The sequence below is a fragment of the Gracilinanus agilis genome, chromosome 5, assembly GCF_016433145.1.
Source record: "Gracilinanus agilis isolate LMUSP501 chromosome 5, AgileGrace, whole genome shotgun sequence".
NCBI lineage: Eukaryota > Metazoa > Chordata > Mammalia > Didelphimorphia > Didelphidae > Gracilinanus > Gracilinanus agilis.
The window spans coordinates 196,425,216-196,449,539 of NC_058134.1; the positions used below are offsets into that span (position 1 = coordinate 196,425,216).

The 24,324-nt window shown below is 39.2% G+C and overlaps 1 protein-coding gene across 1 annotated transcript in view; it reads right to left on the bottom strand.

The window, feature by feature from the left end:
* The window catches only part of VWF (von Willebrand factor), a 211,659-nt gene that overhangs the window by 174,358 nt on the left and 12,977 nt on the right, over nucleotides 1-24,324 (bottom strand). Inside the window, exon 5 of the mRNA XM_044677836.1 lies at nucleotides 19,683-19,807. Within this exon, the coding sequence (XP_044533771.1) occupies nucleotides 19,683-19,807 (125 nt within the window). The remainder of the gene's footprint in view (nucleotides 1-19,682; nucleotides 19,808-24,324) is intronic.

Consider the following 24,324-nt stretch of genomic DNA (forward strand, 5'->3'; position numbering starts at 1 on the left):
AGAGAGAGAGAGAGAGAGAGAGAGAGAGAGAGAGAGAAAGAGAGAGAAAGAGAGAGAGACAGAGACAGAGAGAGACAGAGAGAGACAGAGAGAGACAGAGAGAGACCTGGAGTCTAGCCTCAGACATTTATTAGCTGTGTAATCCTGTGTCAGTCACAATCCTGTTTGCTTCAGTTCCTCATCTGTAAAATAGCTGGAGAGGGAAATGGTGAACCACTCCAGGACCTTTTGCCAAGAAAACCCCAAATGGGTTCAAAAAGGGTCTGACACAACTGAAATGATTCAACAACAACTTTGTACCCCAACTCAAAGATACAATGGGATCATGTATCACATATAATGAGTATCATGTTGCTTTGCCTTCTCTAAAGGTTGGAGGTAGAGAGAATTTGGAATTCAAAATTAAAAATGAAGGTTTTTTTAAAAAAGAATATAAGTTCTTTAAAGGCAAGACCTATTTAATCTTTTCTATGTATCCTCAGTCCTACTAAAATATGATGATACCATATTCACTAAATAAATATTTTGTTAAATTGGAAGGAGAGATACAAAAAAAATGAGTTCTGTATGTAAGCACTAAATAAATGTGAGTTATTATTATCTTTTAGAGATCTAGACATCAAGGGAATTTTAAAGGTTCCTCTTACGGTAAACCATATTTGAGAGGTTTAGGGACTCTTTTTTTTTAAAAAAAACTCCTATAGTCACATGCATAAAATTATTTCCTTTTAAGATAAAATTTAGGGGAGCAATTAGGAACTATGCCCATTGAGCTCTAGAATTATGCATACCCTGTGATCCAGCAATGCCACTACTAGGTCTATATCCCAAAGAGACTAAAAAAGAAAAAAAAAGGAAAGGGACCTTTTTATTGCAGTTCTTTTTGTGGCAGCAAAGAATTGGAAATTGAGAGATTATCAATCAGTTGGAGAATGGCTGGACAAATTGTGATACATGATTATAAAGAAATACATATTATTGTGCTGTAAGAAATGACAAGCTAGATGCTTTCAGAAAAACCTGGAAAGAGTTACATGAATTGATGCAAAGTAAGATAAGCAGAACCAGAAGAATATTTACACAGAAACAGCAATATTCTTTAAAGAACACAACTATAAATGACCTAGTTATTCTCAGCAATGAAGTGATCTCCAAGACAATCCCAGAGATTCACAATGAAAAATGCATGCCTTCAGAGAAAAAAGTGATGGAGTCTGAATGTGGACCTAAACATACTATATTTCACTCCCTTTCTTTCTTTTTCTTCTCCTCCTCCCCCTCCTCCTAATCCTTCTTCTTCTCCTCCTCCTCCCCCTTCTTTCCCTTCTCCTTATCTCCCCATCCTCCCTCTTTTTCTTCTTCTTCTTCTTTCCTTTGATATCTCTTCCACAAAATGACTAATACGGAAATAATGTCTTACCTGATTGTACATGTAAAATATATAGATCAGATTGCCTACCACCTTGGGAGGAGGTTGAGAAGAAGGTAAAGAATTTGGAACTTCGGATTTTTTAATGAATGTTTATAAATGTTTTTACATGTAATCAGGGCAAATATTTTCAAGATAATATTCAGGGAAACATAATCCTAACAGATTTCTGTTCTACATAGAACTCAAACTTACATCTTCTGAAACCAAATTCAATATTTCCAATAAGCTACTTTGCCTCCAAAGATGACAAAGTCCCGCTAGAGAGCTAAAAATCCAATTTATCATGTCTGTGTTAAAACTACATTAGCTTGTGGAATGGCTAGGTGGATCAATGGATAGAGAGCTAAGCCTAGAGACAGAGGTCCTGGGTTCAAATTTGGCCTCAGACACTTTCTAGCTGTATGACCCATTGCCTAACTCTTACTATTCTTCTGCCTTGGAACTAATATATAGTATCGATTCTAAGATGAAAGTAAGGATTTTTTAAAGCTACATTATCTTATATTACTGATCCCACACTTCCTAAAATCACACAAGCACAAAGGGAAACTATATTTGATGGAATCAGGTCAATTGTCGGACATAAAGAAAATCAAGACAAACCAGGACCTGGAGCCAAAAGTCCTAAAACCCATAATCCAGTGCACACGTACATGATATGTACTGGCTCCTTTGCCTATACAGAGTTTACTTTATAAACTGTTGTTAAGAAGCATAAGGCACACATTAGAGGGGGGGGGGGAATGGAGAATAGGACTGGGAGATACAGTATCCTAAGTTTTAGTTCAGGCTTTGCCACTAGCTAACAATTTCAGAGAATCACAAAATCTGAGATTTGGAACGGTCCCGGGAGTGTGCCAGAGTCAGCTCCTACTGGCTTGGAAAAGGCAGCCCCTAAACCATCAGCATGAACACAGATACCTAAGAAACTGACACTGAAGATCAGGGCTTGATTTATTTTGTTTTGTTGACTGTCTAGACTTAAGAAAGTGATGGAGAAAAAAACTGTTAACAGATTAAACTTAAAAGTATGTTGTGCTTTTTCAGAATGCCATTTGTTAAATATTTACCAGCACACCCCTGGATGGACCTCTAGGCTAAGCCATAGCTAAATGAAAATCTCCTCTAAAATATGCCCAATAAGGAGTCACTCATTCTCTGTTTAAATTTCAGCAATGAAATTTAATGTTAGTCCACTACCACCTGGGAGACCCTATTTCATATTTGGGGAGCTCTGGTGGTTTGAAAGAGTTCTAGCATCATGCCTCAATCAGTCTCTCTGAAACTTCCACCCATTGTTCCTACTTCTCCCCTCTGGGAGGACCAAGCAAAACAAGTTTAATGCCTTTTCCATATGACAGGTCTTCAGACCCTAGAGGACAGGGAGCCATATCTCCCCTAATTCCTCTCTTCTCCCCTCTCCCACTTCTTTCAATCCAATTTTTGTAAGGCATATTCTGCCATTCCCTTGCCATCTTGATGGGTTTTCATGTCTTTTCTAAAGCTCAATTCCAAGATCTGAACATGGTCCTCCAAATTTGCTCTAATCATGAAGAAGTATAATATGGCTCCTTCTTATAGATAACCATATCTCTCTTAACAAAGCCTAAAGATTTAATTATCTTTTTTTTATGATTGATCAACATTTATTAAGGGTCTGCTATGTTCCAGGCACTGTGCTAAGTGTTGGGAATATAAAAAGAGTCAAAAGACAAGTCTCTGCCCTCACGAAGCTTATAATCTCAAAGGGGAGACAATAAGCAAACACATATGTACAAACAAGCAACAAAGAGGATAAATAAACAATAATTAAAGGAGAGAAGAGAATAGATTTAAGGGAGGTTGGGATAGGTTTCCTATCGAAGATGGGATTTTTAGTTGGGACTTATAGGAAGCCAAGAAAGCCACTAGGTGGAGATGGAGAGGAAAAGCATTCCAGGCATAGAGCATAACTAGAGAAAATGATGGGGGCCAAGAGATGGAATGTCTTATTTGTGGAACAGCAAGGAAGCTAGTGTCACTGGATCAAAGAGAAAGTGGAGGGAATAAGAAGACTGAAAGGTAGGAAGAGGCTAAGTTATAAAGGGCTTTGAACTCCAGAGAATTTTAGTTTTGATCCTGGAGGTGATAGGGAGCCACTGGAATCTATTGGGAGTGGGGAGTGAGGATGTCATGAAGTGAGGCACTTTAGCAAAATCATTTTGGAGACTGACTAGAGTATGGACTACAGTGGGGAGAGATGTGGCAGTTAGATTCACCTGTGTGTATTATAATGGTCCAGGCATGAGGTGTTAAAGGTGCTACAGTGGTAGTAATAGCAGAGGATAAAAAGGAGGTATATTTTTGAGATGTTGAAAAGGTCAGATTGATAGGCTTTGGCAACAAATTGGATAAGGGATGGGGTAAGATATAATGAGGAATAGGTTTTGAGCCTGAGAAACTGGAATGATGGTGTTACCCTCTAAAATGGTAGGGAAGGGGCAGCCAAGTGGCTAAGGGGGTAGAGAGCCAGGCCTAGAGATGGGAGGTCCTGGGTTCAAATCTGGTTTCAAATACTTCCTAAATGTGTGACCCTGGGACAGTCACTTAACCCCCATTGCCTAAAGCTTATTGTTCTTCTATCTTGGAATCAATACTTAGTATTATTCTAAGATAGAAGGTAAGATATTTTTAAAAATTATTTTTAATAAAAACAAAATAATAGGGAAGGGTGGATAGAAAGCACAATGGATAGAACATCAGGCCTGGGTTCAAATCTAACCTCAGATATTTTCTAGCTGTATGACCTTGGGCAAGTCACTTAGCCCCCTTTGCCTAGCCCTTACCACTCATCTACCTTAGAATTGATACGTTAGTATGGATTCTAAAACAGAAGGTAAGGGTTTAAAAAATAATAAAGTAATAAGGAAATTAGAGGAGATTAGGAGGAGAATTTAGGGAGGAAGCATTCTGTTTTAGACATGTTAAATTTACAAAATCTATTTGACATCCAGTTCAAAATGTCTAAAAAGCAGTTGGAGATGTGAGATTGAAGGAGGCTGAGAAGAAATGGTCTGGTAGATAGGAAGAGAAAGAAGAAAGAGTGGTGTCCTAAAAGCCTAAAGAGAAGAGAGTATGGAGAGAAGAGAATGATCAACAATGCCAAAGGCAATAGAGAGAACAAAGAGAATGAAGATTGAGAAACAGCCCCTGGATATGGCAACTAAAAGAGCAGTTTCAGTTGAATAATGTGGTTGGGAGCTGCATTGTAGAGGATTAAGAAGGGCATGAGAAGAGAGCATTATTATAGACGGGCTTGGAAAGATATAACCACAAAGGGCAGAAGAGATCTAGGGTTATACTTTACTAATTGCAAACTATTTCATACTTTCACTTGAATCAATGAATCTACAAGTATTTATTAACCTCCTACTGTGTGCTAGGTTCTATGTTGGGGATTGGGGATTCAAATACAAAAACGGAGGACTCTGCACTTAAGGAATTTATATTCAATGGTGAAGCAAATGTACATATATAAACAAATACAAAATACAAGATCTCCCAAAAGTCTTGAAGTTTTTAAGCTTTAGTGGCTCAAATTGTTAAAATACTTTAGTAGGTCCCCTTTTGGACAGGTAGGAGGTACAGTGGATAGAACACAAAAGCTAGAGTCAGGAAGACTTCTCTTCCTGAGTTCAAATCTGACCTCAGAAACTAATTAGCTATGTGACCCTGGGCAAGTCATTTAACCTTATTTGTCTCAGTTCCTCATGCAGAAGAAAAAAATGGCAAACTACTCCAGTTTCTTTGCCAAGAAAACCCCAAATGATGTCGCAAGAGTTAGACTCAACTGAACAATAAGCTCTCCTTTAGTGGTTTAAGCAATTAAGCCTTAAAACTACACTAAGACCTTTGGGACAGCCTCTGTAGACAGTACAAGTAAATACTTGAAAATTTCCACTAGTAAATGAATCATTCTCCCCAACGTATTCACTCTCCCCTTACACATTTACAGGAATGTCTTCAATGTAATCTGGGGATTCAATGGTTAATTGTGAATGAATAAATGAGGTGTCTTCTTGTCTCCCTTACTAGAGATTTAAGTTTCTGGGTAGAGAGAACAATAGAGATCAAAAGGAAACCAGACTTTCCTGGAAAGAAATTAGACCAAGAAAAAGGGGCATTATTTAGGTGAAAGTTGGGAACCAGATGGGAAAAGAACTCCTCGGCATTTGGAGTAAAGTAGAAGTAGAGAGAATTCACATTCTTCAGAGAGCCAGACAACAGGGCCCTGAACCCAAAAGAGGAAAGCCATGGGATCTGGAGGGAGAAACTCAAAAAGAGCTGTTTCCAGCTACATTAGCTGTAGAGTTAAAGCCTGGATCTGACAAGTTACCTCCGTTGTCTTCGTCTCAGCTTTCCTCATTCATAAAATTAAGATGTTGGACTAGATCAAGGGACATTCATTCTCCCTTTTTGTGTCATGGAACTCTGGTAGTCTGGTGAAACTGAAGGACCCCTTCTCAGAATCATGTTTTTAAATACACAAAATAAAATAAATAGGATTGCAAAAGAAACCAATTATATTGAAATGGTTACCAATGCTTGCTGGCTCAGGGAAGGGAAAAAAGGATGAAGGAATGGAAGGAGGGGGAGGATTTAGCTCAATTTTGAAAAAATTGTTTTTACATGTAATTGAGGGCAAAAATAAAATATTATTTTTTAAATAGTTATCAAAATATTTTTTAAAACAAATTCATTTTAAGATCTTTCCATGAAATCTCTCCGTGAACCCTTTGGCTACCCTTCCTGATACCACAAATAAGAGACAGGCCCCCTAAGCCTCTGGTATTTTGCCACTGTGATACATCATCTTTTTCTCTCCAGTCAGTGTACTGCTGATGTTTAGCCTGAGAGAGGCTTCTCACTCCCACACAGATACCCCACCCTGATTTCTTTTTCTCTCCCAGGAGTCCCAGGGCTTGGCCAGCCTGCTCTTAAGTATGGCTTTGCCCCACCTCTTTTTTTCCACTGGGTTTCTCTTCCCCAGATTCCCTAAGGATAGAGACTCAGGTTCTTTTTCCCTTCTATTCCACTTAACTGCTAGCAAACCAGGTACCAAAAATAAGAAGAAGAAGAAATCTTCAAAGTTCCTAGAAATTTCCCAAGTCAGCAGGTAAAAAGCCCTGGATTTTAATGACATGGAAATAGAGTTAGATGGAACTTCCTTGCCTACTTTCCTCTTTCACTGACTCATCTGTTTCAGTCCATGTGAGCACTGCCCCACCTGAATTCTCTCGGTTTCTCTTCCTTCCCAGAGCACAGCCTCTTGCACTCCCCCTCCTTTCCTTTTGATCTGGATTCAGAAGGAAGTCTCCTTCCTCTTTCCTAGTCTCTAGATCCCTGGGTAACGAAAGCACTACCAGCAAGTTCATTCGCATCCCTGGGGATCAACAGCAGTCAAGTTCCACATCCCCTTCTTGCAGGGGAGGAGGAAGCTGAAAGATCCCAAAGTCAATTCCTCACAGTGACCATGGCGCAAGAACAGGAAACTGATTGCGAATGCTTTCAGCTTTGTTGCTAAGTGATCCTCAGCCTCCTGCTACTCCAGGTCCTCCGAGATGCCCAGTCCCATCTGACAGCCCTCTGGGCTGCTTAGAGACAGGGGCTGCTGAGGCTTTCAGTGCATCAACAATACTTAAAATATGCAAACCAAACAGAATTCTGGGCAGCAACAGTTTGGCCTTTTTCTTGCCAAAAGGCTGAAAGAACTGCAGAACAATTACATTTCAGCCTAATGAGCTACTCTAGACTTTGTATATGAGAAATCCCAAGGCTTATTAACCCCACCAGGGAATATTTATTCTCTAAGGAAAAGAAGTAAGACTTCAGCTCTATTTTCCTTCCCATATGAACTGGCTCTTCCTCTTGTTAGCTCTTAGAAAGCTGGAGAGGGGGAAGGAAAGTGAAGAGAAGGATTAACTAAAAGTATAATATTTGAGCCTAAGATTCCAAAATGTTATCACCTTTTGGAGATAACCCACTAGAGGAGATGGCTATCAAAATATTTTTAAAAACAAATTCATCTCAAAATCTTTCCATGAAAGATTTTCTATTACAAGGGGGCATGGAAGATAATACAAATATTAGGATTTCATTTTTACAGCTGAAGAAACTGAGGCTCAAGTAGGTTAAAGAACCTCCCCAAGATATTGTAGTTGATAAAAGTCAGTCAGGTCTCCTGATTCAATGTTTCTTTCTTTCATTCATTCATCACACCCAAGGTTTGATGTATTTTCCTTTAGAAGTACATTCTGCTTAGGCAGATAACCTTTATATCTTAAAAGGACTATGGCATGCTGGAGTATAAAATTCACAGGATGGTGCCTCCTTTAACTGAGAAAACTTTGGAATCAGATCCTTAAGTGGAACCAAGCTGCTACAAATAGTTCAGAAAATAATTATTAATTACTTCCCAGGAGATATCATTGTCTTTCTCCTCCAGTTATGTATTTCCTGTCTTGGCCAAGTCCAATTGGATTGGCTTACAAAGGGCAAAGCTTCCCTTCTCAGGTAAACAAGCAGGTTCTTTTACATCTCTGGGAATCATCAGCAGTCAAGTTCAGCTGCTTAAAGTTCTGAACAGGGAGGTCTTGGCTCATCGAAGGAGAATACTTAGTGTTTGGAGGCCCTGGCACAGGCTGCAGCACCAGAGACCCAACATTCCCAGGACGATGGTCGCTAAGAACATTACATGTACCGTGGGGACAAAATGAGTAGTAGTAAACAGCTGAAGTCAGCCAAAGGTAATGGCTGAAAGAAACAGACAATGTTTTCCCTCTGGTCTTATGTGTTTTTGTTGATGCTAGGTGATAGGTCATTCAGTTCAGTTCTAGAAATCTTTGGTAAGCTCAGCTCTGGTCCCCCTAGCTACTGGTGTTTCTCCCTCCTCCCTGAGGGGGAGAAGGGAACATTTATTAAGCACTTACTATGTGCCAGGCTAAGCACTTTGAAAATATTATCTCGTACAGAGTGAAAGGAGCAGAACTAGGAGAATCTTATACACAGAGATGGATACACTGTGGTAAATCAAGTGTAATGGACTTCTCTACTAGTAGCAATGCAATGACCCAGGACAATTCTGATGGACTTATGAGAAAACCACTATCCACATCCAGAGAAAGAACTGTGGGAGCAGAAACACAGAGGAAAAACAACTGCTTGATCACATGGGTTGATGGGGATACAACTGGGAATGTAGACTCTAATGGATCACTCCAGTGTATTAATAATGTGGAATTAGGTCTTGATCAATGATACATGTAAAATCCATAGGAATTGCAAGTCATCTACTTGGGGGGGGGTTAGGGGAAGGGAAAGAACATGTATCATGTAACCATGGGAAAATATTCTTAATTAATTAATTAATTTTTTCCAATTAAAAAATATATATTATCTCATTTGATCATCACAACAAACCTGAGAAGTAGGTATTATTGACAACCCCATTTTACAACTGAGAAAACTGAGGAAGACAGAAGTCAAGTAATTTGCTCCAAATCACACACTAAGTAAATATCTGTGACTAGATTTGAACTCTGGTCTTCTCGACTCCAGACCCACTTGTCTTCCTTTATATTTATTTAATGTATTTTTATAGCTATTAATATGTACACATTGTCTCTCCTAATAAAACATAAGCTTTATGAAGACAGGTTCTGTTTCTTTTTTGTCTTTGAATTCCCAGAGCCTAGCTGAGTCCCTTGTTTAATAAATGCTTACTGATTAATCAATTAATTGAGAAACATTTACTATTTACAAAGTACTGTGCTTGGTAACGGGGTTACAAAGGAATAATAATAACAAGAGAAAGCTGCATAGCCCCCCAGGAATTGATATTCCACTGGAGGCTAAAACTGCAAACATAAATAAATATAACACAAGTTAATCTGGAGAGAGAGAGAGAGAGAGAGAGAGAGAGAGAGAGAGAGAGAGAGAGAGAGCAAAAACACTTAACAACTGGAGGAATCCAAGAAGGCTTCAAGAAAGAAGTAGCTTCTGAGCCAATCTGTGAAGGAAGAGAAAGATCCATAGAGGCAGAATTAGGGGTGGAGTACATGATGAGAGTATGTATATCAGTTGGAAATTGGAAGATGAAATACTAAGATTAGGGAAAAACTAATAGTAACCAAGTTTGGTTGAAATAAAGAATGCATAAAAGGGAGTAATACAAAATCAATCTACAAAGGGAAGTGGGAGGCAGATTGTGGAAGACTTTGAATGCTAGCCTAAGGAATTTGCATTTTATCCTTGAGATGATCATGAGCCATTGAAGGTTTTTGAGCCATCAAGAAGGAGAGTCGAGCTCAAACCTGACTGCTATGTGGAGAAATATATTGTAGAGGGGAGAGTCAAGGAGCAAAAAAAATATTTAGTAGATTATTACAGTGTTCCAGGTAAGAGGAGATGAAGACCTGCATTGGAATTCACCATATGAATGGTGAGAGAGGGACAATATTTACCCTAGGAGAGAGAATTCTTAATTATAGTTCTAACAAGATAATTTCTTCTCCAGCTTCTTCTTCCTTTCCCTATTCTTTCTCCTGTCTTCTTTTTTCTCCCTTCCCAATCCACCTACACCAGATGGCTTTCAGTGCCCCAGATTCAGAACACAGACTAGCATAATTAGTACTATAGCAAAGCAATATTATGAGTTAATAAGCTTTTCTATACCCACTTGGGAACCTAGCCACCATACGTAGCAACTGGCTGGCAAAACTAGCTGCAACACAACCTGTATATAAATGAAGATTTATATATAATTTGGGTGATAGGTTTGTAATTAAGCCAGAATATTTTCAGGGCCCCTTTAGTTCAGAAAGTCAATTTGCTCTAAATATACTGAAAGGCCATGATAAAATGAGTTATTACGAAAGAGGTGGCACAGTGGATAGAGTACTGGTCCTGGAGTCAGAAATATTCATCTTCCTGTGTTCAAATCTAACCTCAGACACTTTCTAGCTGTGGGCAAATCACTTGACTCTGCTTGCCTCAGTTTCCTTATCTGTATGATCTGGAGAACAAAAGTCCTTCGGTATCTCTGCCCAAAAAAAATCCCCAATAGGGTCACAAACAGTTGGAAATGGCTGAATAATAATAACAACAAAGTGGGAGAAAAGAAAAGAAACAAGTATTTATTTATTAAGTGCCTACTATGTGCCAGGCACTATACCCTATAAAACCATCCTTGCTAAGGTTTGTTGAAGTATATGTTTGTGTGTGTGTGTGTGTGTGTGTGTGTGTGTGTGTGTGTGTGTGTATTTGAGGAGGTTAGGGAAGGACAGAAACAAGATATGGAGGGATTCAGCGAGTGGCTGTATTTCTAGGAAGGTCTACTATTGGGTTGGTCACCCACTTTGGGATGTATCACATAAGCTAGTCAATCACATAAACTAGTCAATCACAATGACTCCTAAGGTGATATCTAAAAATTAGAAAATTAGAGAATATGAGATATGGAAAGGAACTTAGAGATTACTTTATCTACATTGCCTCAACTTACAGATAAGTAGAAATAGAATAATTGTGGAAGAAGTGTGCCAGGTTGGAAATCAAAAGGCTTCCAAACTGTGATCAGGAGTCATTGTGATAGAAGATGCTTAAGAACCAAATTCTGACAACATAAAGAGGAACAATTCCAACAAGGAAGGAAAAATGGACTTCATCTGAAGAGATGCAAAGAATTTACCAACCAACTTGGATTTGAAAAAGAAACATACAGAAGGTAGAAGCAAAGCCAGATAATGGAAGATCAAAAATAAGAGAATAACACAGTCCTGAAAAATTATAATATGAATATTTGATAAGTTCAGAATGAAATGAGGCCAGTAGGGAAAACTACTGACAACAAAAGAGATTTTTCTTAGCTATTTTAGGAGAAAAAGGAAGATCGAAGAAAGCAGAGGACCTTTGCTTATAGTGGCTGAGATGGGGTTAACTGACAAAAAGAGAGAAGAGAGAAATGTTCAATTCTGAGTCTATTTCTTTTTTCTCTGCAAAGGAAAATGCCCTTTGCTTTGGAAATGACCAAACAAATATAATTAACAGAGTTATTACCTAAAGTAAGCTTTGGGGATAATATGAGAGCAGCAAACTGCTTTTAATGAATTTTAGTCACCTAACCGAGATGAAACATTTCCATGTCCTAAAAGAAGTAGCAGATGTGATTGCTGAGCCACTTTTAGTAATATCTGAAAAATCACCCCACAGACACATACACACAGACTAGGTACCATAAGAAAGGCAAATGTGCTGATTTTCAAGAAGGATGGGGAAAATCAGGGTCTACAAACTAGAGGGCAATCAATTTAACTTCTATTCCTAGGAAAATCTGAGAGAAAATCACTAAAAAGATGGTTGGTCAGTATCTAGAAAGGGAAGCAGTGATCACAAAAGACTATCATGCCTTCATCAAGGACAATAGTCATGTCAGACCATCTTTATTTCCTTTGTTGTTGAGGCTACTAAACTAATCGATGAGAAGAATGCTCTGGTTATATTTTGCCTGGATTTTTGCAAAGGTTTTGCTTTATTTTTAACACCTACCTTCCATCTTAGAGTCAATACGGTGTATCAGTTCCAAGGCAGAAGAGCAGTAAGGAATAACAAGGCAAAGAGAGTTAAATGACTTGCACAGGGTCACATAGCTAAGAAGTGTCTGAGACCAAATTTGAACCTAGGATCTCTTATCTCTGGGCCTGGCTGTCAATTTATTGAACCACCTCACTGTCCTTACAAAGCTTTTGATAAAGAATTTCCTACTATTGTCGTGGAGAAAAGGGAAAGATATGAATTAGATGATAATACAATCAGATAAAGGCATAATAGGGTGAATGATCTGGCTCAAAGAATAGTTGTTGATGGTTCAGTGTCTTTGTGGGGGAGGACTCCCCCAGAGGAGTATCCCAAGGATCTATTCTTGTTTTGACCTCTTCAATATTTTTTATCAATAACTTAGATAAAGCTCGGAAGGATAGCCAACATAGTATATGACTGAGTCAGGATGCAAAAGGATCCTAACAGCCTAAAGTGCTGGGTTGAATCTTCTCTGATAAAATTCACTGGAAATGAATATAAAGTCTTGCCACTGAGATAAAAGTCAACTCCATAAATATATGATGGGAAAAAGATGGATTGACATCAGTCATTCTGAGAAGGATCTTGGGGTCCACTGGACCTCCACAGGAGTCAGCAGCTGAAAAAGCAAATTCAATCTTAGATTGCATTAAGAGAGCCAGAACTTCCAGAAATAGGAAGGCAATAGTCACACTTTATTCTGTCCTCATCAGACCTCATCCAGAGTATTGTGTTCAATTCTGGATACCACGGTTTAAGGTCATCAACAAGCCAGAAAGTGTCTGCCTGGAGGAGAGAAACTAGGATAGAGAAGGACCTTGGGTTCATGATATATGAGGATTGATAGAAAGAATTTGGCATGTTCAATCTAGAGAAGAAAAAACTCTGGGGGACATCATAGTGTCTTCAAGGACTTGAAGGGCTGTCACATAGAAGAGACTTATCCCACTTGGCCAGCAGCAATGGGGAATTTTTTGTTGTTGTTCAGTCAATGTTCTGGCTCTTTGTGACCCGAAGGACCATAGCTGTTCATGAAGTTTTCTTGGCAAGGATACTGGACTGGTCATTTCCTTCTCCAGTGGATCCTTTTGTCAGGCAATCGGAGGTTAAGTGACTTAAATAGGATCACACAACTAGGAAGCATCTGAGGCTAAATTTGAAAGCTGGTCTTCCTGACTCCAGCCACCAGCAGCCTCTGATAAAATTGGCAAAGAGGTAAATTTATGTTTGATCAGGAAAAACTTCCTAACGGTGCTCTCTAAAGTGGGCATGGGCTACCTGGAGAGGTGACAGATGCCCACTCATTAGAAGTCTTCAGGTAGAAGCTGCACATCCCTTGTGGGGGAAGTTATAATGGAGATTTCTCTCATGAACAGGTTTGACTAGAAGACCACTGAGCTCCATTCCATATCTCAAATTCTGTGCCAATAAAATCACACCAAAAAGCACTAAGCACGGAAGGTACAAAAACAAAAATAAAACAGCTATTGCCTTGGAGAAGCTCCCAATCTGTAGGGAAAGACTAAAGAATACATAAATAAGTATGAACAAAATATATGTAATATAAATGCAAAGAGGGAGGAAGGGATTGGGAAAAGCTTCCTATAAAAACTGATGCCTGAGGAGAGCTTTAAAGGAAATGAGAGATTCGAAAAGGAAGGAACAAGTTCCAGACACATGAAAAAGCATGGAAATAAGAGATGAGATGTGGTGTGTGAAAGTCAACAAGGCCAAAGGCCTGCTTTGGCTCCTCTGATTGGTGGACATCAGAGCCATATTTTTTATTTCTTCCACCTCCTTGGCATTGAAAAGAGATTTGTCCAACATATTACACACATGAAACAGGGTAAAATGAGTGCCAAAAGGACCCTTGCAATTTGACCACCACTATTTCAGTCCTACTTATACTGCAAATAAAATAAAGTTGAATTAAAAAAAAACACAGAAAATTAAATAAATAAATAAATGAAAATAGAAGGACCCTTGAAGGGAAACAGAAGTCCCCAGCTACATGCAGCCTAAGGAGGAAACTACCATTCTCTTTCCCAGGACGTGACAATGGGGTTTAGAACAGAGAAGAGGAACTAAGAAAAAAAAAATAGGTCACTTTAATGGTACAATTGTATGTTTTAGGATCCCGATCTTATGGGCAAGGGCTGACCCAAGCTACATCCTCTTCCTCTTCTTGTGACTTGAGTCCCGGCCAGGCACCAACAGTTGTCCCCTGAGCCATGGTCCACTATGGGAGAGGCAATGCTGTGTCCTAGCATCTATCATCAATTAAGGCCGGCTGAGTGGAGGTTAAGGATGAGCTGGGAGTAAAGGCAGAGAGATTGGAGGGCAGAGGAAATTTAATGGAAGAAAACAGGCTGACGCCAGGAAAGAGGCTGGCAGGGCAGCCTTGTCTACAGTACCCACATATTCCCATTCTGTGGAGGTACTCTGGGGACTTGCGGTGAAGGGTGAGTCTCTTTTGTATATATTTTTTAAATAATCAAATAAGCACAGCACTTATCTCCCAGCACAGTGCTAACCACATCTCGGGCTGCCAGGCAGAGGAGGCCAAAGTGGGGGCTTTCCCTACCCAGGCTCCCCTGTGGCATTTAATTGAACTTCAGAGATCCATTTCTTTATTTTTCCTTTACCTCCTAGGATTATAGAACAGGAATTCAAAGATCATCTGGTCCATCCCCTTCATTTAACAGATGGGAAGACAGAAGAGGCCCAGAGAGGTGGAGTGATTTGCCCCAAAATCACAGAGGCAGTAACAGAGCCAAGATTCAAACTAACATCCCCTATCTCCAATTATAGATTTTCTATTCTACCAAGCTAAACTCCCTCCCTTTTCCTTCTCTCACCTCCATAGATATAATTGCTAGACCTAAAAAGTCAGATTTTCATACAAAATCAGTCCTATAGTCCCTCGTCTTGATTCCTTCCTGGATGGAAAATATCCTGGTCCCCAGAGTTTCCACTATACACTACAAAGGGGGCCCAGACTTTGCGAGTCACAGTGGGGAAGAGGCCATCCTTGAGAGTCAAGCTTCGGTACCCAACTGGCTCAAGAAAATCACCTCCAAACAGTGTGTCCGCTTCACCAAGCTCGGAATTAAGAGAAGGAAGGAGCCACCTTTGCCTCCTCCATGCCTTGGAAAATTGTGGTGAGCCATAAGCCTCGAAGATATTTTGAATTCTAGAGGGAACAGTCTCAAGTAAAATTCCCAAGGAATAGGCATTCCCAAGGTAGGACATTGGCACAGGGAAAGCTTTGGAGAAGGGCTTACTCTATAGGCAAAACATGTTGAAGTAGGAAAACATTTTACCTGGCGGCCTCCAAGATTCATTTTCTTTTCTTCTTTTTTTTTAACCATTACCTTCTGTTTTAGTGTCAATTCTAAGACAGAAGAGCTGCAAGGGCTAGGCAATTGGGATTAAGTGATTTGCCTCAGAAGTGTCTGAGGCCAGATTTGAACCCAGGTTCTCTTCACTCTAAGCCACCTAGCTGCCCCCAACATTGATTTTCAAGTATTCTTACTCACTTGCTCATTTCCACTACCTACCATTAGCTATCCTATGACCTAGTACTGCAAGACCTCATTTTTTTCTTATCTACTAAAATAAGCATCTTTAACTAGAAGAAATTAGGTGTACATGCCACAGTAAATAAATGAATATATGACATACACAAATTAGGGGATCAGGGAGATAGCTTTCATGCCTATGGGAAAAGAGTTCTTGATCTCTTGTTATTATATATTGTTATAATAAGACCTTGTTGTTATTCAGTCTTTCTAACCCTCCATGACCCTGCTTGGGGATTTCTTTTTTTTTTTTAAACCCTTACCTTCTATCTTGGAATCAATACTGTGTATTCATTGGTTTCAAGGCAGAAGAATGGTAAGGGTAGGCAATGGGGGTCAAGTGACTTGCCCAGGGTCCCACAGCTAGGAAATGTCTGAGGTCAGATTTGAACCCAGGACCTCCTGTCTCTGGACCTGGCTCTCAATCCACTGTGCCACCTAGCTGCCCTCTGGGGTTTTCTTGACAAAGCTACTAGACTGGTTTGCCCTTTCCTTTTCTAGCTCATTTTACAGATGAGAAATAACTGAGGTAAAGAGGGTTAAGAGACTTGCCCAGGATCAAATAACTAAGTGTCTAAGGCTGGATTTGAATTCAGGTCTCCCTGACTTCAGGCCCTATACTGTATCTGTTGTTCAACTTAGCTATTAAGGACTGGAAAGAATCAAAGGAAATAAAATGGGGCATTTTGACTCTACAAAATTGAAACATTTTTGTATGAGACAAAATCAGTTCAATTAGTACTAGATGAGAAACAGTAAACTGGAAAAAATCATGCAGCAATTTTCTCTGACAAAGTATCTGATATCTGAACCATATGGGAATTAACAACAATATATAAGAATGATAGAAATTCCAAACGGTTAAAATCTAGGAACTTCCTGTCCTAAGAAGAACAACTGTATGAAATAATTCTTCAAAATACTAACAAGAGAAATAAAATGAAAACTACTTTGAGGTTCTAACTCATACCTATTGTGTTGCCAAAGATGCCCTCCCCCAAAAAATTAAAATGACAGTTGTTGGGAAGAATGAATCACTAATAAACTCTTAGTAGGACTGGAAACTCATCCAACATTTTTGGGAAACAATTTGTAACTCTGACCCACAAAATCATTGTCCTTCCTGCCCCAGAAATACCACGACTAATCATGGGCCCCTGAGGATGGAGAAAGAATAAACATACAGATGTCCAAAATTATTCACAGCAATGTTGTTGCTGTAGCAAAGAGTAAGGGGGCTACTTTCTGTCTTAGCATAGATACTAGATATCCGTTCCAAGGCAGAAGGGTTAGGTAAGGGTTAGGTAATTAGAGTTAAGTGACTTGTCCAGGGTCAAACGGCTAGGACGTGTCTGAAGTCATATTTGCACCCAGGACCTCCTGTCTACAGACCTGACTCTCTATCCGCTGAGCCACCGAGCTGCCCCCAGGAAGTCAACCCTGAAAGACTTAAGAACCATGATCAATGCCATCACCAAGCAAGATTCCAGAAGACTGATGATGACTTGTTTCCCAGCTCTTAGCAGAAAAGCAATGGCCTCTAGCTTCAGGATAAGACATTCATTTTCAGACACAGTCAGTGTATGGATTTGTTTCATTTGAGTAATGCTTCTGTTATAGGGAGGACCTTTTTTTCAGGGAAGGAAGAAGAAGGGGGATTTGAAATAGTGATGCCCAAAAAGGATGAGGAAAAAAACAGGGAATGGAACATTTTAAAAATACATGGAAATGGGGGCAGCTAGGTGGCTCAATGCATTGAGAGCCAAGCCAAGAGACAGAAGGTGCTGGGTTCAGATCTGGCCTCAGACACTTTCAAGCTAGGTGACCCTGAACAAGTCACTTAACCCCCTAAGCACTCTTCTGTATTGGAACTAATACACAGTATTGATTCTAAGATGGAAGGTAAGTTTTTTTAAAAAAAAAAATGGAAGAATGTTCTAGCTGTGTAAGCCAATTGATCCCAATTGCTTATCCCTTATCATTCTTCTGCTTTGGAAACAATACATAATTTTGAATTCAAGAGAGACAATAAGGATTAAAAAAAAAAGACCTGGAAGAGTAAAAGAAAGTTTCAGAAGGGGACATGTACAAGAAGGGCAAGCACTGGAATGACTGTGCTAATAACTACAATATATCTTTTTTTAAAAAAACCAAGCTGTGTGCAATAGTTATGGTTTCATATGTAATCCCCTTATTCTGTTCTTTACAAATGGAAATGCACATGATTCTTGATGTTTGTTAGGTTCATAATAATAAAGAAAATCTAATTTAAAAAACAGAATAAGCCTTTCTAAGGGAAGTAGCTGACACAGGGGAGCCTTCCCTCCCAGAATTACAGAAATGGACTTTCAGGGCTGGAAGGGATCTCAGAGATCACTTAGTCATGCTCTCACTTTACAGAAGTTACAACAGGAATGTAGTACGGAAATCTGACCTGCCCAAGGTCACATAGCTAGAGGGTGACTCAACAATCAGCACACTTTTTTGAGTGTCTTCTTTTTGCAGGGACAAAATTCCTACAAGACCCAAAGGAATGGAATGAGTTTTGAGTGGAAGAATTTCAGACTGTGGTAAGTGCTGGTGGAAGCCTTGGAGTGGGGTGAGGGATTCATGAGGGAAAGGATTTCCCCTTAACAGTCAGTCCTCAGATCTTATCTCTCTGAGTTACAGACTCCAGACCCTTGAAGTTCAGGAGCTATGCCTCACAATTACAAGAGAATTGGGGCTAGACATTCCTAATAATGAAAGAGTTGGGAACATGCAGATAACTAACACAGAGAGTGCTGTAATAGAAGATGGACATGAAGATGGACAGTTAGCAAAAAGTCTGCTCTCTACTGTGTAATGGAGATCATCCCGGCTCTACGTATGGTGCACTTGGGTAGGACTATGCTGGTAAATGTTTTAACAATCAGCTCTCTGTGGGGAAATGTGCACATGACAAACTTAAATAAAACCATTATTAATGTTTTCTCCATCACTTCCTTAATTAATGCCCATCCAGAAAAATTATTGAATAAATAAAAATCAATGATAATGTCTAACAACTAGTTTTCTGTAGGAAAAATGTACACATGACAGTCAAGTATAATCATTATTAATATTTTCTCCATCAGTTTCTTAATTAATTAATGTTCATCCACAAAAATTATTGAATAAATAAAAATTAATGGCAATGTCTTACAACTAGCTCTCTGTGGCAAAAATATACACATAACAGACTTGAGTATAATCATTATTAATATTTTCTCCATCACTTAATTAATTAAAAAAGAAATCAAGTCCTGATAAATGTAGATTTTGCTGATTTCCGTGGTATAAATGCTCACAGTGAATTTTTTTTTAAACCCTTACCTTCCGTCTTGGAGTCAATACTGTGTATAGGCTCCAAGGCAGAAGAGTGGCAAGGGTGGGCAATGGGGGTCAAGTGACTTGCCCAGGGTCACACAGCTAGGAAGTGTCTGAGGTCAGATTTGAACCTAGGACCTCCCGTCTCTAGGCCTGGCTCTCAATCCACTGAGCTACCCAGCTTCCCCCTCACAGTGAAATTTTAACAATCTTTTCTTGTAAGCAAATGTGAGTCAACTCTAGTACACCTCTGCACATGTGTGCCTATGTATATATATATATATATATATATGTATATGTATATACATATGTATGTATATACGTACACATAATATATGTGACATTGACTTTGATGCTGCTGATTTCCCCATGCCAGCTCCATGCTCCATAGCACTTACCTTCTCCATCTCCACAGAAGAGATATTGCATGTGTCACTTGGAAGAGAGACTCGCTTACACCNTAAAAAGAAGTCATTCAGATATCAGGGAACCACAGTTAGGATAACACAGGATCTGGCTGCATCTACATTGAAGGACCAGAAGGCATGGAACACAATATATATATATATATATATATATATATATATATATATATATGTATGTATATGTATATACATATGTATGTATATACGTACACATAATATATGTGACATTGACTTTGATGCTGCTGATTTCCCCATGCCAGCTCCATGCTCCATAGCACTTACCTTCTCCATCTCCACAGAAGAGATATTGCATGTGTCACTTGGAAGAGAGACTCGCTTACACCGATGCTCTGCACTGCGTAAGGCCCAGGAGTTGCCAAAGTTGTAGGGGTCAGAAGTCAAGGTGCCTATAGAGCAAGGTTTGGGACAGAAAGGAGTCACTAGGTATCCCTGCCCCATCACATCTCCATGCCACTCCTACCTTTATGCAAGTCATCTTCTCTGTCATTCTCCCACTGACCAGTAGGGTTGTGAATGCAGAATTCCCTCCTTTATTGGGGAGAACCTTTATATTAGATTCAGAGCAACTCAAGAAGCTCTTCAAGATGAGATACTAATGGAGGCAAGACAGGTTGTGGAGAAGAGGAAGGCAGTTAGCAAAAGGCAAGAGGTGGAAAAGGGAGAGGAAGAGGAGGAAGAAGAAAAGGAAGAAGGAAAAAGGAGGAGGAGAATGGAGGGAAAGAAAGAGAAAATGGAAAGAATAACAGAAGGTAGAGAGAAGTAAGGAGGAGAGATGAAGGGAAAGAGGAAGGAGACAAAAAGGAGGCAAGGGAGAGGCTGAGAGAGACAAAAAGAAGGTAGATACAAGAAGGGAGGCAGAGAAGTCTTTCACCAAAGTGGGATCGATCTTCATGTGACAAGGCAGTTTGGTTCTCTAATGTTCCCAGTCATCCTTCCTTTAGCGTTTCTATACATTATGTGTGTCCTAGTTGAGGGAAATGCTGCCATTACTTGAGTTCTTGGTCATCTAAACACCAAAGGACTGGGAAATGAGGATTCACGATTCAATACCACAAGGTCATCAGTGGTCGTCCCATGCCTGACAAAAGTTTGTGAGCCCTTCCCTCTCCTCTCAGACGTCCCTGTGTCAAAGGTTAGGAGACCCTGGTAGTCAAAAGTCATAGGATCCCAATAACGACAATGAGTTTAAACCACCTAATCAGTATTTATTGCCCAGAAAATTAATGGGGGAAAAGTAAGGAAGAGATTTCCTGTCTACCATTTCTGAAAATGGGGCCTCGAAGTCCAGGCAGTGCCTCAGAATCAGAGAATGGCTGCCAGAAGGGAAGAGATGACATAGCCTATGGGTTGGAGGAACTGCCCTTTCTTTTCTTTGGGGACAAGAGGTATGTGAATGTGGTAGCCTAGGAGATAGGAAAATGAGGAATAGGAAATGTAGAGAGGCAGTAGAGTGGAAAGAATACAGAACTGGGAGTCAGTTGTCTGACTTTCTGGTCTCAGCTCTGCCACTAATTTCTTGGATGTCCCTGGGAAAGTTACTCAATCTCTCTCAACCTCATTTCCACATCAAGTGAAAAGACAGAACTAAATCTCCAAAGTCAAGTCTAGCTCAAAATCTCAATGAAGTAAAACTAAAATAAAGACTAGGAACTCCCAAAGAGAGCTTAGAGAATAATAATAATGTTAATAACTTACATTTGCCGAGTAGTTTCAAATTTATAATACATTTTTCCAATAACACCTTTGTGATCTATATAGTGTAAATATTACAATGCCTATCTTACAGATGCAGAAAATGATGGTTATACAGAGCAGCTAAGTAGTTCAGTGAATTGAGAGCCAGGCCCAGAGACTTGAGGCCCTGAGTTCAAATCTGACCTCAGACACTTCCTAGCTGTGTGACCCTGGGCAAGTCTCTTAACCCCCTTGTCTAGCAGCTAGACTCTAGCCCTTACCACTCTTCTCCCTTGGAACCAATACACAGTATTGATTCTAAGACGGAAAGTAAGAGTTGTTGTTTTGGCTTTTTTTTTTTAATGGTACTAATAGAGGTTAAGTGACTTCAGAGAATGTGTAAATTGGAAAAGACCTCAAAAACCACTGAATTCAACCCATATCTAAATAGTCACTGCCTCCTAAAGCAGCCCATTCCATCTTTTAATTGTTCTAGGTATTAGTAAGTTTTTCCTTATTCTGAGCCTAAATCTATCCACCTACTTTAGCTTATTCTACACTCTGCAGACATGAAGACCAAGTCTTATTCTTACTTTTCTACTTCATTGCCCTTCAACTTGCCCTTCAAAATCCTGTCTTCTTTAAGGTCCCTAAGGCTTCTCTTCTTCAAACTAAATATTTCCAGTTCTTTGAAATGATGCTCCTGGACAGGACCCTGGAAGAATCACTTGACCACCATTGCCTAGCCCTTACCGCTCTTCTGCCTTGGAACTAACATATAGTATTGATTCTAAGACAAAAGGTAAGGGTTTAAAAAAAAAAAGATTTAGCCCATCATCCTAACTCATGGTTACCTTTCTGAATTCTAACTCTGTTATCCAACATGTTAGCGATACCTCTCAGCTTCTTATCATCTAGAAGTAGGTAAGACACATATAACCCAGATGGAATTGCTGGCCAGCTCCAGAAGGCAGGCGAGAAGGGAGGGAGGGAGACAATTTGGTCCGTATAACTTCAGAAAACTCATGTGGAATTTGTTATTACATGTAATTGGGAAAGTAAAATATCTTGATAATTGTTTTAAAGCATGCCATCTATGCCCTCTTTCAAATATGTGATAAAACCTTGATACTTCGATGGCTATGTGATGTCATCAAGGCAGGTACTCCATTCATTGGGACAAATTGGGCTCTAATCTTGTGCCAGTCACGCTCTATTATCCTCTCTCATTCCTATCTGTGTCTTCCTGAAGATTCTCTCAGTGGACATTCAACATGTCAGAGATTTAGCTGTAGGTCTCTGGTTGTCATATGGGCACCATCTCTCCATCAGTTATCCCCCCTCTTACCATATAACCAGTCCTTCTACTTTGCATTATTAACAAAGTAGCACAAGACCTAGATTCAAATCTTGCCTCTAGCACTTGCTAGCTATGTAATCCTGAGCAAGTCATTTAACCTCTCTCAGTCTGTTTCCTTATCTGTAAAATAGATATAAAATAGCACCTATTTTAAAGGGTTGATGTGAGGATCAAATGCAATAATATACATAAAGTGCTTTGCAAACCTTAAAATCAAATGTTGCTATTGTTGTCCAAATATGGTGACTCCATTATATTTAATGGAGAAAAGGTTTTGTTATAAAAAAAATATTTGGGCAAACTTTTTTCACTTTCTTTCTTAATTTTTTTTTGCTTGAATTTCTTTCCACAAAAGTATTAATATATAGAAAAAAATTACAACAATGATTACACATGTAAAATCTATTATATGAGATTGTTTACTATCTCAGAAGTGGGGAGGAGGGGGAAAACTTGAGACTTAAAATTCTTTTTTAAATTTTGGAGACTTTTTTACATGTAATTGGGGGGGAATAAATTTTTTAATATTTTGAAATCTTTTCTTTCATCTGCTTGTGGCCCTACCAATCTCCTCCTCATATGCCTTCAGAACCTTTTTGCTTAGTTGAATCTCTCACCAAGCTTTCTGGAATTTGTTTTTCCTTTCACTACTTCTTTCTCTTTTATGAAGTGGTAGTATTCATCATTTTCCACTATCCTTCTTCATTAGATCTTACAAAATAAGCTCATACTATGAACTGATGTCCTCAGCTACCATAATCTGAAGAGCTAGAAAGGGGAGGAGAATAGTTTCTAGGCTCTTTCGATCTCCTTGTTGTGTAAAACCCACACTAGTTAAATCTTCTTGTATCCATTTCCTATTTTCAGTGCCAACAGTCATCATTATCATCATCAGAACATGTTCATATAACACTTTAAGATTTGATTTTTTTTAAACCCTTACCTTCCGTCTTGGAGTCAATACTGTATATTGACTCCAGAAGAGCAGTAAGAGCTAGGCAATGGGGGTCAAGTGACTTGTCCAGGGTCACACAGCTAGGAAGTGTCTGAGGTCAGATTTGAACCTAGAACCTCCCATCTCTAGGCCCGGCTCTCAATCCACTGAGCTACCCAGCTGCCCCCCAAGATTTAATTTTTTTAAAGAAATTATTTCATGCCCTTTTGGGCAGGTGGGGAGGGCAAAAAAGAATGAGACAGATTTTTAGATATGGTTAATATGAGATTTTGTTTCTCTTTAATAAGCATATCTGTTATAATGTATTACATATTTACAATAAATCATATGATCATTGTTATGTTACATATCATTTTATGTTATATATTTAAAAATAAATGGTAACAAAAATAAAAATGAATACATATATTGAACAGCTTAGGGGCAAGTCTAAATTCTTAGAGAATTTCTCTGTCTCCAAGTTGACATTGATCTGTTCGTTATCTTATTGGAATCTGATCTTTCAGCTAGTTCTGAATTCACCTACCTATGTTATCATCTAGAAACACATTCCTCCACCTTATCCAGAAGAATAGCATGAGAAACTTTCAAATTCCTTGGTGAAATCTAGGTATATCATGTGTACAGCATTCCTTTGATCTGCCAATCTAGTTACTATTTTTTTTTAAAAAAGAGGTCAGTTCAACATTACCTGTCCTAATTGACATAATAAACCATAATAGCTTTCTTTTAAAACCGCTTACCTTCTGACTTAGAATCAATACTAAATATTGGTTCCGAGGCAGAAGAGTAGTAGAGACTAGGCAATGGAGGTTAAGTGAATTACCCGGGGTCAGATGGCTAAGAAGTGTCTGAGGTCGCATTTGAACCCAGGACTTCCTGTCTCTAGGCTTGGCTCTCAATCCAATGAGCTA